This window comes from Wyeomyia smithii, chromosome 3 (genome assembly GCF_029784165.1).
Source record: "Wyeomyia smithii strain HCP4-BCI-WySm-NY-G18 chromosome 3, ASM2978416v1, whole genome shotgun sequence".
NCBI classification, from domain to species: Eukaryota; Metazoa; Arthropoda; class Insecta; order Diptera; family Culicidae; genus Wyeomyia; species Wyeomyia smithii.
Window position 1 is genome coordinate 234,893,690 of NC_073696.1, and position 15,104 is coordinate 234,908,793.

Below are 15,104 nucleotides of genomic sequence, written 5' to 3' on the forward strand. Positions count from 1 at the left end.
GCCAGATAGATTATTTTTGTAGTTTAAAGCTAAATTTGCATTTTTCGGCAAATGCAGCTATTTTTTTTAATTCGATGGTTTCATCGTATTTCTCGGCAAATTTTACGTAACGTTTACTTTTTTCAAAAATCATCAATCAGTATTTTTCGGACATCTGACGTCTATGGATTGTAAGAAAAAGAAAAAAGAGATTTTTGACAAAAATTGCTTGACTTTCCAATAAAGAGGGGGGTCCTAAAGAGCGGGGAGAATCCCAATCGACACCAAAATTGGGATTTTTCCAAAGAGACAGTAGATGAAAAATTCCCCCAAGTTTGAGCAAAATCTGTGATGGTCGTGTCCAAGTGGGTGTACACTTCGTATGGAATGACCCATATACTTTTTTAATTTTTTTTTCAAATAATTTTTCTTTACATTTGACTGCATTCACGTCAGGAATAACAAGATATGTATTTTTTTTGTAAGAAATGTGTTTTCTGACTTTTAGGGGGATGAATCAAAAATAAAATTCTTATTCATTCAAAAACAACAAATCATTTATGAAAAATAAATATAAAACATTTTTTTTTCTCTGATTCGATTTTATATAAAATTCGATTAGTGTCGGAGACTATATATCATCGAGTCCGACCTGTACCGGTAGATATTTGAAACAACTTTTAGTAAAATAGTATAAAATCTCGCATATGAAAAATTGTCCCAAGCATGGTACATTTTTATGATACGATACCCTATTTATAATTGATTTTGCTGAAGAAATTTTTTTTTTCACTGTGTAGGAAAACAACCATAATGAATTTTCCAAGAATATGAGTTGAATTTATTTCTAATGCTTTTTTAATGAAACCTGTAGCTATACCGAATCTTTTTGAAGAAATGAAAGATTAGATTTTTATTGAAGATTAAATTAAAAAAAAATCAATTTCAACATTTTTCAAAATAATAATACATATTCAAATGGTTTTCAAAAACTTGAATAGACATTTCCAATCAAAAATAATCTAATGGTTAACTTTTACATGCACCCGTTTTCAAGCTATTTCGAATCTTAGTTGGAAACGATAGAAAATAACTCCGTTTGCTCAGTCAAATATGTGTGTTGAGTTTCATTGAAATAAAAAAATGCAATAAATTTTGCGTAATTTCAGATTGTTTGGCATGTTTAGCCTAGAGAATTTTTTAATTTAACACTGGATTAAGCTTGAATTTATAATTTGGATGCTATTTAATGACAAATAAGGGATCTTAATTTGACGGAGCATATTTGCTTTTCTAGACTCGATCTCACTCTGTTTACTCTGAAAGAAAAGTTATCGTGTTATCGACATTAAATCGATACGCACATTATTTTTGATACATAGAGCAAACATCAGGCTGAAAGCTTCTTAGGAACAGTTGTGTTTGGATGGTTTACATAAAATTCCTATTCAACATTTTTTTCCATATTTTTCTTTTAGTCTTTTATGATCTGAATGTACGATCCATATTTTAAACCATTTCGCACCATTATACTTTCCCATTTTCTTAAGACATAGCCAATGCAATGTGGAGAGCATTGCTTCGCCTATTATATCTGTTAAACACAATAACGATTCACAATTTCCTAATAAATCCTGGCGCAAAAGACAGAACCAAATTAAACGCAATGACAAATCAGAACCCACCGCGCAGCGGCATCATCATCGAGCAAATTATTTATCTGTTCGACTTACCTCCTCGTGAGTAGCGGTAGAGCGCCTCGTAGAAAAGCTGCACTAGATGATCGCCGTTCATCGGACCAAACAGCGGCGTCTGCACGGCGGTCGTTGTCCCACTGGGGGACGGTGACCCCGGCACCAGTATCGGTCCCACCGGGGGCGAACCGGTGGCTACCATGGGAACCGGTGCGTTCACGTTGGCACTTGGTATAGCAATACCGGCACTACTAGTGCCGGCACCACCACCAACGGTACTTCCGGTACTGGCCGGTGGCACTCCGGCACTGCCATGCTGCCGGGCACTTTCGTCCTCTTCGGGTTGCAGAAACGGTATCGCCATCTTGGTCGGGTTGAGCGAGTTTGCAACCACTATCACACTTCGAAACAAAGGTCTTCCCGTGGGAACAAAAACAGTGTATTCGTAGATCACAGTACGAGTACCTTCCTGAGTGGACAGATTGGCTTGCGTAATCTCAATCGGGACTTTTCATAAATTGATGAAAATTCATTTTCATGTAAACTTCACTACGCACCCCAACCAATTGCACTCAATTGTTATTGCTCTCGTTTTGTTTTGTTCTTTTTTTTCGTTTTGCACAATTGCACTTCTTCAGAGCCCTTCCAGTCAGTCACTGGCGCGGTTGATCTCAATTGATCTCAATGAACCAATTGCATTCACCGTCACACTACGGCGGTGTATATCCAAAAGGGGCTACGCTTTCTTTTCTATTTTGATCGTACGCCGTGTGTCCGGCGCGTAAGCTTCCAATCCCGGCACACAGAATAGAGCACAACTTCTACTGTTGCCCCGGGGGCTTACAACTATCACTGCTCACACGTGTACACGCGCGCCAAAACAAATCTAACACCGATCGTTCTTCCAGTAGGAAGGCTTCAAACGTGACTTTAGCTTTTTCCAATCGCGATCTGAATCCACCATAGAAAGTAACCATGAGTCGATCCTCGCTTTCGTCACTACTCTTAACTTTGGCTTCTCTGGCCCTGAGGAGGAAGCCACTAGAACACCGAAACACCGGTGGCAGTAAGTTCGACGGGACGATCAAGAACACACAACGGCACAAAACAAACGGCGTTTTGTTTCCCTTTCAGTCCGATGATCGGCTTGCTAGAGGCCGCGAGTAGGAAAAATTCTAAATCACGTCTAAATCGTCGCACAGTTAAAGCACCACTGACTGAGCTGGTTGGCTGAGCTGCGAGCCGCAGTTGCCGTATCGGATCGCGCCTTCTCGAGTGCACATATAGAAGCAGCAGCAGCAGCAGCAACAGCAACAAGCGTGTGTTTTGGTTTGTTCTTTCGTATTCTCCTGCACCTACCGCTAGCAGGAACACACGCTACGTACGTATAACGATGTGTTGTGCATCATACGGTCCACATGCGATCAAAGCAGTGCAGCTTGATTCGCTCTCGCTTACTGCTGCTGACCGTCGTCATCGTCGTTCGAGCGCTGAGCTAGAAGACGCAGAGCGTGAGCGATGTAAACAACAAGACACTCGATGCGAGGTGAGTGGCGACGACGTTGCGCTACGCTTGCTGATAGGTTAAGTGTGAGCAGTTGAGCCAACAAACCGAACCTGATGTGCTGATAAATGTGTTGGTGATCAGTTCAGGATCTAGCTGTTCCAAGGGCTACCGATCAAGGCAGTGCGGGCAGAAATTAGATGAAATTTAGATCTTTTGTAATTCTGTGAGGTTTTTATGTTGTTAAGATGAACCAATTTAATTCAGTTGATTATCAATTCAATTTGGGCAATCGATATCGAAACGGGTAGAGTCCGGTATGGAGTCTGATCGTAAAAATCCTATTTGATTTTTTCGGACAGGTAACAGATAGAATAATGTCTTCAGGATTAGAAAAATTAAGTTAATATTTCTTTGACCGTACAGTCAGTATCTAAGGGACTAACGACTCACAAAAATATCGAACTAATGGAATAACTGTTCGAAAATGGTAAATTTTTTGAATGAAATATTGTTGAAAGCTTTTAATTCAAGAACAACCTAAACTCCAGCATCACTGCCAGCGGCAGGCAGCCAGGCAAGCAGCGGTGATCGTGTAAACAGTGCACTATCAGCAGTGAGTGCCTCCTTCTCACACAGTGATCAGCAAAGAAGGAAGTGTTGCGATTGCGAGGATCAATACGTACACTTTACTCACTCACTAGCACAGCACCGACTGGGCAAGGCAGAAAATACAACACAAAGCAGGGGAAAGAGTAGGAGTATATGGAAGAAGGTGGAAGTATGATACCACTTGCATGCTGTCGTGCCTATACTGGGTGCACAAAGGATAGAAAAAAAAAGGAAAGAAAAAAACGCTAGTGAGGCACTTACAACTGCTAAGCCAGTTGATTCAATGAATTAAAAAGTTCAAAATTGATAACCGATTTTCAGCTATTTGTCGTTATAATAAATAGGTTTTAATTACCTAAAAATTATGTTAATTTTGATGAAATTTAAATCGTTAGATAACATGTTTCAGAATGATGCAACTTCATACAATTTCCATGCAAAAACAGGGATGTTACGAGTGTATGCGTGAGTGGCCGCTGACCAGTTTTGTGCCGAGCGAGGTAGAATAAACCTGTACCTATGTACCGATCATCATTTATTCAATCTTTTCATTTTAGCTCTTTCATTCTATACAAATGGGTTCGGAGCGACGATATCCTGAGCGTTCACGAACAAAGAGAGCTCGCAGTAGTTGGTTGATGCATTGAATTAGAGAGAACGTTTTTTTTGGGTTGAGTTTGTCAAAGGACTTTCTTTGTTTAGCGTAAATTATGTATCATATAAAAGATGAAAATTAATTATTGTCTCTACAGCTCGATACTTTTTGTGTGATGTTGGATTGTTTTAAAAGTAGGCAGCATTTAAATGAATTCTTTCTCCATAATTAACCAGTTCAAAAAATAAACAACACAGTTTAGTGAGCTTTCTCTAAGCTGTAATTACCAATTTCAATAAACACAAAGTCCACAAGCAGGCATGATTCTAACAAATTATGCTTTTTTCTCGAAGAATTCTCAAAATTTGTAATTTCGTGATCATCATGGCATCATGGAACTACAAATATTTCAACATTTGGTAAAGCTTACAAAAAAAAAGGTAAGAATGTGAGTGAAACAGAAATGAGATAAGATTTCTCTGATTCACTGAAGGGCCTATTCGACATCGCGAAGAAGTATAAATAGAAGCATAAGAAGGATGTCTGCAAACAATAACCTTGATTTGATAAAATCGCTCAATATCTACAGGCCTGTTGAAAAAGAAGTTGCCAAATCAGTACATAAAGGGTTCTTCCATCATCTGCAGTATTTGGATATCAATCTCATTGGATTGCGTTCGTTAGATGATATCGCAGAATAAAAAAATAATATATGATTTTCATACAACAGAAAAATATTTTCTTTAGTTTGATGCATTCAGAATTTCTGAAAATTTTGATTTTCAGATAGTACTTACAAATTGGGTTTGTTAAATCCATAGGCAGTCAAACCCAGCGTGGATATTTTTCAGCGCTTTTGCAAAAAAGCGAACAATCTTTCTCTTCTTCTATCTGTCGAGCTTGCTGCTCTGTCAAGGGCTAAACAGGGGATTTTTTGTTACGAAATATACAGAGTCTGCAGACAGAATCAATGTGTTTGCTCAGCGACTGTACTTTTTTTTCCAGCCTCTCCTGGAAATCAATTTTTGGAATATATTAACCAAACACTCAAAAGAATATCGTTTATATTTGGCGATATTACGCCTGTAGTATTTTTTCGTGCAAACAACATGTATTTGACAAGGCACAAGCATAATGTGCTTGTTAAAGAAGCACCAAGAATTCCTCGTAATGCGTCAAAGTCAGAATTACCTCTATATCCTCAAAAACCAAATCCAATAATACTTACGTTATCATAATGAATAGTTTTATCTTATTTAACTATGATCAATTCCATAATATGGATCATACTTTTAACCCTCTTCCGCCCACAAGGTTTATCATTAAAATTTATAGCTTCACAAGAAAATTCAAGCTGAACACTTTGTAGACTAACTAAATTTACTGTCAACTGTAGAATTTTGAAGAAAATGCCCAGTGATGCTCTGAGGCAGCATATAAAAGTTTATGGAACAATCGTAAGCACAACAAACTATTTTATGTCAAGATATGATGATTATAATTCTTGGTGATTTAGAGTCACCCATGAGCGGGAAAGGGTTAAAATAATATGGAAGCCCTTACGAAAATTCATTAATTGGCAAACATAAGAAGATATGTTAAACAAAATTATTAATTAGTTCAAGCATAAGATCGTAGCAATCAATGTTTTTTGCTTGACAATTTTTTTCATTTGCCTACAACTACATTCGCTGTGTTACGAAGACAGCTAATATACGATTATACGTTTATACGGTAAAGCTTAGAATAGTAATATACACTGAATTCTTTTTTTACACGGTTGTTTTACGTAATTTTATTCTAAACGATTTTTTTTACACGTGGCGGGTAATTTTATCAAAACGACGTGATCTTTTTTTAACACGAAAATTACGCGACTTCTTTTACGAGATTCTTTTTTTACGCGTACAAAAAGAATCCAGTGTATCATCTAACAATTTTGAAATGTAAAAAGAGATTCTGAATGAATCTTAGTAAATAAACCAAAAATTCACAAGCATCCGCAGGCTCTTACTCTTCTATAAATGTGTATATTTGGGAATTTACTCTACTATCCGGTCACGATTGTTTAGTGAATATCGAAGATAAAATAAATAAATATCCGTGGCAAAAATTTACAATTGTTGTTGAGTAATTTATGGTAATCATATTTCTGAGATAAACTTTCAATCACCATCAACAGTAGCATTGCAGTTTTTCCTCGATTGTACACGAATATAAATGCACGAGCAAAAGTGTACCGCTGCAGTACGAATAGTACCGCTGAAATGTACGAATAGAATAGTACCGTTGCAATCATAGACGACGAGAGACCTGCGGTTCTTTACCCCACTGGTACTGTTGCTTTTACCAGCATGTTTTCTTTCAAGACATCAATTTTTATTAGGTTTCAAAAGCAGTGGTGATTGTTGGCCTCTGAAGCAATTCGTCAAAAACTCATGTGCTGCCGGATTGTTTGCTGTACTTGTTGCATAAACAACCGACGCACTGTGTCAAGCATTTGCTGCTTAACTTCTGCTCGCTTCTTACCTTTCATATAAGGTGCAAGCTTTTCTGTGTGAAGGAATCCTTCCTTATTATGAAGAATTTTAAATCCAATATCATCATTGAACACCTTCCTAAATGTCGCTATGAAGATGAAATTTTTGCATGTATGAAACATGCAATGAGCAAAACTTTTATTGTTCTTATTTGTTTCGAGATTGGAACTTCATCTCGAACACCTTCAAAAGTTGCCACACACGTCTTGTTTGGATGACGTAGTAGGTCATGATACGTTGTATACTTGATTTGATGATTCAAATCTGGACAGCAGTTTCTTTGCTTATGTCCTTCGTCGTATCTTATTAATTTTTGCGTTTTTTTTTATCTATTATTGATCCGAATTGTTCTCGAGTCACGACTATTCGTTCTCCAGAATCATAAAAATGTCCCATTTGATAACTAGTTTTTCGATTATCGTCTTGTATTTCAGAGAAATTTTTTTTCAGATCAAAATTATCAAAGCAATCGGTTATCGAAATTCCCGCCGTCTTGTTTGACATCGCAATTTATTGGGCTTTTGAACTGCTCCTTTTCTAGCGAAGAGCTGTACTGATATTTGCCTCCTGCATTTGAGCAGGGGTGATTGATATTTCTTGTTCAATAACCGAGACATTTTCACTGGTTGCCTCAACATTCAATATTGAACTATTTTTTTTAATCTTGTTCACAAGATTAAAAATTTTCGTTCGGTTTTTCCGATTGTTTTCTAATCCTAGCACGGAATATGCTTTAGGATCTATTCAATAATTACGTTGGAGCCATTTCGCGCATATTTGGAGGAAAAATGTTTTGCAAACTGCTCTTGCAAATTGGTTGGAATTGAAGAAGAGCCCGAATGCACACTAAGCAGTGAATGATTACTTGGCTCTTTCTCTCCTTCAATGAAAACATTTTTGGTACCAATTTGTTCATATATTTTTGTGCATTTTTCTACATTGGTGGATGCAGATTTTCTTGCTATCACTTTTTTCATCATTTTGTATACCAGGCCTGTCCAACCTTTTTGACACGCGCGCCAAATTTCACAATCCACAACAGCTGTCGGGCCAAAATTTTGAAAACTTTCAAATTCCAGCTAATTTTTAGATTATGTACAAATATATGTTAAAATATCATGCTGGTTAACTTTGATTTTGATTTAAAAGTAGTCCGTTCTAGATAGAAAAGCCAAGGAGGATACCAGTTGAAGCTTACTATGATAAAAGTAAACTTACAAGCCACAGCCATAACAAATATGGAAAACAAACAATGATTTTTTGAAATTTTTCTCATGGTAAAACAGGACTGTTGTAAGATTTTAAAATTACATGAGCTTGGAGAATCAATGAGAAACTTGAAACCATTGGCTTTTTTCCAGAACACGTGCCATATTGATATCGAAATCTGATACCAAAGTCCGCAAACACGATTCTAAATTCTCGTCTGATAAAGATGAACGACAACTACTTTTTTCTACCTCCACTCTATTGAAGTCGTTCTTCATTTTTGAAATGTCGATACGGATTAAAAGTTTCAACGTTAAATAAGGTTAAATTATACAAAGATAGTTTGTATCATAACAAATCCCAATCCGAGTACATCAACACGTGAGCCAAATGTGAAACGCGTTTCAAAACTTATCGCGGGCCGTACGTTGGACAGCCCTGTTGTATACCATCAACCGATTTTTACGGTTGTTTTTGATACCCAACATGGTATAAGTTTCAGGATCAACTTTATAATCCAGTTCGAACCATTTCGCTCCGTATTTTTTTGAGAAATAAAGGGTGATTTTTTTGCTATTTGGTTTTTCGTGTATTCAGATTTGACAGTTCACGCGGGAATTCTAAAAGCTGTCAAAGTTTAATGTACTCAGTTTGGTTTGCCATTTCATCATGAACAGACTTACGCCTGAACAACGCTTACAAATTATCGAATTTTATTACCAAAATTCGTCCTCTGTGAAAAATATTTTTCGCGCATTACGACCATTTTATGGTCGTCATAATCGACCTACTGAGCAAGCTATTCAAGCTATTGTGACGAAATTTCAAACCAGTTTTACTCTGTTGGACATAGACCCACCAACACGTATACATAGAGTGCGTACAGAAGAAAATATCGCTGCCGTATCGCCAGTGTAGTGAAAGACCGTGAAATGTCAATTCGACGCCGTTCGCAGCAATTGGGCTTGTGTTATTCGACTACATGGAAGATTTTACGAAAGGATCTTGGTGTAAAGCCTTACAAAATACAGCTCGTACAAGAATTGAAGCCGAACGACTTGCCGCAGCGTCGAATTTTTGGTGAATGGGCCTTAGAACAACTTGCCGAAAATCCACTTTTTTACCGAAAAGTTGTGTTCAGTGACGAAGCTCATTTCTGGTTAAATGGGTATGTTAATAAGCAAAATTGCCGCATTTAGATCGAAGAGCAACCAGAGGCAATAAAAGAATCGCCAATGCACCCAGAAAAATGCACGGTTTGGTGCGGTTTACACGCTGGAGGCATCATTGGTCCGTACTTCTTCAAAGATGATCAAAATCGCCACGTTACGATCAATGGCGCTCGCTATCGCGCGATGATTTCTGATTATTTTTTGCCGGAAATGCAAGAGCTGAGTCTTGTTGACATGTGGTTTCAGCAAGACGGAGCAAAGTGCCACACATCGCGCGAATCAATGGACATATTGCGGAATGTGTTCGGTGAGCAATTAATCTCACGAAATGGACAGGTGAATTGGCCGCCTAGATCATGCGATTTAACACCGCTAGATTATTTTTTGTGGGGCTACGTTAAGTCTCTCGTCTATGCGGATAAGCCAACAACAATTCCAGCCTTGGAAGACAACATTACACGCGTTATTCGCGAGATACCAGCCGAAATGCTCGAAAAAGTGACCCAAAATTGGACTTTTCGTATGGACCATTTAAAACGTAGCCGTGCCCAACTTTGAATGAAATTATCTTTAAAAAGCAAATGGCATAAACCAATTTATCGGCTCAAATAAAGATTTTCTACAGTTTTGAAATTTTTATGCGTTTTTTTTTTCAAAAAAAAAAACAAATTCTTAAAAAATCACCCTTTACTTCTCGAATTGCTCTGTTCTGTTGTGCGTTACAGAAATGCAAGACACATCTGACAAGCACAGCTGGGCACTAACTGAAGAGTCACTGCTCAATTGTCGCTCCTTTTTCTTACTAATGGAGTTATCCTCTTCCTCCATTTGCGATGTTGTTTTGAGGATTAAAGAAGAGCCCGACTGAACACTAACCAAAAAGTCAATGCTCAGTCGATGCTCTTCTTTTATTTGCTGCCTCCATCAGTTTATACGTCTGAAAAATACTATAAGGCATACACTGCCGTGATATTACATTGTGGTGTGGATCCAAGTGACCAGTTTTTCAGTAAAACACAAAAACGAATGAATTTCTCACCACTTTTGTATTGAAATGGGTGCCTACGTCACTTTGTTTCTTTGATTTTATACAACGTACGAATAAGTAACAACGAAAAGGAAGATACAAAAAGATAGGTCTCCGAATAATAAACAACTTGGCATGAAAAACTCGTATGCGAAAAAATGGCCTTTACGTCACTTAGTCATCTCACGGTAATACAGCCTTAGGGTTGTATGAAATGGTGACGTGGGATTAAACACTGTAATTAGGGGATTTTTTGTTACAAAATATACAGAGTCTGCAGACAGAATCAAAGTGTTTGCTCAGCGACTGTACGTATTTTTATTTTTAGCCTCCCCTAGAAATCAATTTTTTGAAATACGAACGAACACATACGATTCGCATAGATTCTCTAGGATTCCTCACATTGGATTCGTGAGCGTCCTTGAAAAGGAATCCTGAAAAAAGAATCCTCAGGAATGCCCTGTATATGACTCTAGGATTCTTGAATAAGAATCGTGAGTGGAAATTCTCCGGATCGTTTTTGCGATTCCTTTCACGATTCCGTCACCGAGTTAATAGGTATCCCGAGGATTCTTACTCAGGATTCTCTGCGTGTTAGTAAGGGTTCATGAAGAAAATGAGCTCCGAGGTGAAGTTAATTTCTCACACCAAGTTCCCCAAGAAGATGCTGTTGTAGCGGACAATCAGTGAGAAGAGGATGTCTAAGCCGTTCTTCTTTTGATCCGGACTGGATGTGAACGGGAAAACTTACAGTACGTACAGCCGGAAGTTGCGTCGTTCATCACGAAATACCATGAGGGCGAAGACGCGATGTTCTGACCGAATCTGGCATCGGCTCACTACTCGAAACGGTCGTTGGAGGAGATGGAGCGGCTAAATATCGATGTGGTACCAGTCCGCGAACCCACCCAACATCCCACAATTTCATCCTATCAAAAATTTCTGGGCAAATCTGAAACGTAAAATCTACTCCAACAATTTTGTCGCGAAAACTTGAAGATTATTTAATGAATGAACTAAGAAAAAATTAAAAAAACGATACGATTAACTGCCGCAGAATTTTTTCAAAGTAATTATTTATTACTAGGTATTTATTTCCAGGAATTCATCTGACACACGGTCTTAATGAGTTAATGGCGGTGAAAATCCGTCTAGAATAAGCATGTAGCGGTTTTAGAGCGGCATGAAAACCCAGCACCTTGATAACAGGAACACACTTTTCTACAAATAACTTAATACAAACAAACAATTCAAAGTTGTCAAGAGCTCAAAATTAAATTTTGTCCTTTCAAATCGTAATCCTATGCGAGATGCCGGATGGGCTCATGCAGACCATAATTAGTACGTTGTGGAGGTAGCTGTAGGAGTCGCTGATGTCGCTGAGGGCGAGAGGGGCAGTGCAGTTGACAGGATATGCAGACAGGATATGTTTGCAATAATAGATGCCAGTCTTTCAAATGGTGCTATACCAACCAGCAAACAGAGATCCTTATAGGGCGGCAGCATATCGGAGTTTATTCATGACAGGGTGCAGCGAATCGGACAGAAAACTTTCACACACGTTCAATACACTGGACCCAAAACACGTAAAATGGGTCCCACGTGGCGCAGGCAAACTCCAGTATGGAACGTACCAGTGAACACAAATTCTCATGATACCAGGATCATCTTTGCCAATTCTCATAACTAGGCCAAATTGTCGGTTGGCTTCATTGATAAACGAGACATAATGTTACCTAAACCTGTTAGAGATACTAATCGACATATGATTAAGGCGACACCAATCGGCGAGAAGATCGGCGATAAGGAAAATAGCAGAGGTCCGAGACTACTGCTTTGGGGTACTCCGGAGTCGCTACAGAACCAGTTAGATTGCAACGTACCCAGTTCAATAGCAGTTTTGCGACCACGAAGATACGAACTACTCCATGCAACCATCTCAGTTGAAGCACCTAGTTTATCACATTTAGCGCATAATATTCCGTGGTCGATACGATCGAATACAGCTTTTAAATCCGTATTCAGTATGTCTATGAATTAAAAAAAAGCTACATGTTGGTAAGCTGAAGGCCCAAACTGAACTGATTTATTATGTGGTTCGAGAATGATCGACAACAAAGGTCGTTAACGCGCATTTTGTCAACACTGCAGTTTCGGTGCCATTCCTAATTTGTCACTTCCAATATTTCTTATCCTACTGTTTGCCTCTTATATTTTTCACTTCCTTTAATTTCTACACGCAAAAGTAGGACTGTGCGTAACCATATCTTTATTGCGTCTTTTCAGAGTATCTTTTGTACTGTTTTGGAACCAGTACAACGAATGCATTTGATGTGCGTTTTGAGAGTACACATCGGTTGATGTAAGTTTGAACTTTTGGGTGTACTTCCAATATTCATCATTACTTGTATTTTATCTCCGTATTTTTAACTACCTCCTCTACATTTTGTACTTCTCATTTTCCTCACTCCCAAAATTTTTCGGTAAAGTAATAAAACCATTTCAAAAGGAAAATGTTTCAGTTTCGAATGCGTAAGCTATCCTGCAAACCTAAACAATAATTGACAGTGGAAGACCGATCAAAGTAATGAATTTTTTTTTTGCAAAAACACCATGCTGATAGTAGGTATGTGTTTTGGCAAGATAGAGCATCATCACATTGCGTTAAAAACACAAAAGAGGCTGAACAACCACTTGACTCCGTTTGTACCCAAAAAACGCCACCTAACGAATCTGCCTCAGTGTCGCTCAATTATAGATTTCGTTGGAATGTAGTATTCCTTATATACAAAAACAACTGAAGAGTAATAAACTGCAAACAGTTGATTGGTAGAGTTAAATAATGCATTCGAAAAACCGACGTGAAGGCCGTACACTGCTCTTATACAGGCATCATGAAAAGGTTTCGTGTCAGTTAATCAACAAGTTGAAAACTTTTGGACCAACATAAAATAGTTGAGTTGTGAAGGGTTTGGTGCCGTACATTAAGAGCAGGCTTTGTTTTGCTCATCTTCATCTTAAAGAGAAAGAGTTTTCTTCCCTCTTAACAACTACGAGCTTACATTCAATGTGCATCACACCATCTGCTGTAGAGAGAGCGCAGAGTAATAGTTTCTCTGACGAAAAAACGCTCCTAATTTGACAGAGCATTCGCGCACGCAGGAAAAATGAAACAAATCGCTCGGCGACCAACTGAGCATTGCGTTACCGTTCTCATCGCTCTGGTGTGCGGCAAAAACAGTATAAAATCGAACTTTCTGCAGAATACGCACCCATGGTGAGTTGTGAATCTTCCTATAATATTAATTCGAAAACGGTTGGGATGTGGCTTCAATGTGAACCTAAATGTTTCGATATTTGGCCAACTTCTCTTCTAGTAAAGGAGAAGCTAACGAAAACTACTCCCTCTTAAACTGAGAGAGCAAATGTTTATCCCTAACACGTGATGATAAAGAGTGAAAAGGAACTCTGCGACTGAAATAATCTACGCCTAAATGTGGATAATTACTCACTCTGTGTGAGAGAAAGTCTAGTTCTCCAAGGGGTTTGGCAGGTAGAAAAGGAAATTTGGGCAATAAACCAAGAGAACGGAAGAAGCCTGATCAAGAGTGCTGAAATAGATCAATTCGTTCCGGTGGGTTTTGCACTGGTTGTTTGTGATGAAACACTACTAAGCAGCTACACTTCACATTCATCAAAAAATCTCTGCTATTTGCAATTCACAACTGACTAAATTGAAGAGAAGATGCCAGCTGCCAACATTCGCACTACGAAACCGCGTATCGTATGTTTTTTCTTTCGCATAACATTGGAGCAATTCTCGCTGAAACCGTCCCACCGACATGAGGTCTTTAAAAAAGGATATTTTTGTGTCTAAATGATTGAAAGTAGTGAAAAAATGAGAAAACCACTTTGGTTAGTGCATATTAATGGACCCCTCGGGCACAAATCGGTTAAACGGTTTTATTGATCGATCTTTTTATTGATCTATTTCTCTTGAATTTGTCATTGAACTCCCTGTAACCAACACGTCGTTTCAAAGAGGAAAGATAGAGCTTTCATTTGAAGTAGAAAAAAATTGGCCACCATCTCGGATCTCGCCGCCATCTTAGATTTCATCAGAAAAGCATGTTTTTGAGCAAGTTCGCAACCACCGATTTTAAATTTGACATCACCATTGGAAAGTTGAGAAAAAATGCTTTAAGATACATTTAAAAAATTGGGTGAGCATTAAGTTTACTTTGCCATTAACCTTCATTGCATCCTAAAAAAAACTTACGTTGTTTACCCTGGTGTGTGGTTTTCCACACATACAAAATTTTAATTTGTTTTGAAACAGAAACAACTTAATTTTGCCCCAAACTTATTTTTTTCATTGAGTGCATACACACTTGAAGCTATAGGTACCAAATAATCCTGTTTCGAGAATCGAATAAGGTATGTATGTGCGCGGAAGTATGTGTATGTGTGTATATTTTCATTCTTACGACCATTATATCTCGATTTTCTCAGCATCGGCTGAACCGATTCGATTGTTCTCACTCGCGTTTGAAAGTGCTAAAAGTCTAGTTATTTGACGAAAAATATCGTTTTGATCCGAAGGTTCATTCAGAAATGACGTAACGAAATGTGATCAGCTTATATAGGAACTGATAAACTAACCGATTTTTTCTTTCAGCGGTTTGACTGATTTGAGTCCTTTTGGTGGTAGATGCGTTTGTTAGGATTTGGAGGGTAGATTTATATTCAAAAATATATAAAAAAAAAAAAAC

General features: G+C 38.1%; 1 protein-coding gene across 1 annotated transcript in view; it reads right to left on the reverse strand.

Annotated features, from left to right (window-relative positions):
• Positions 1–3,066, reverse strand: part of LOC129730103 (nuclear pore complex protein DDB_G0274915-like) — a 174,983-nt gene extending 171,917 nt beyond the window's left edge. The window contains exon 1 of the mRNA XM_055689155.1: positions 1,713–3,066. Within this exon, the coding sequence (XP_055545130.1) occupies positions 1,713–2,037 (325 nt within the window). The 5' untranslated portion in view covers positions 2,038–3,066. The remainder of the gene's footprint in view (positions 1–1,712) is intronic.
• Between the last annotated feature and the right edge of the window lie 12,038 nt (positions 3,067–15,104).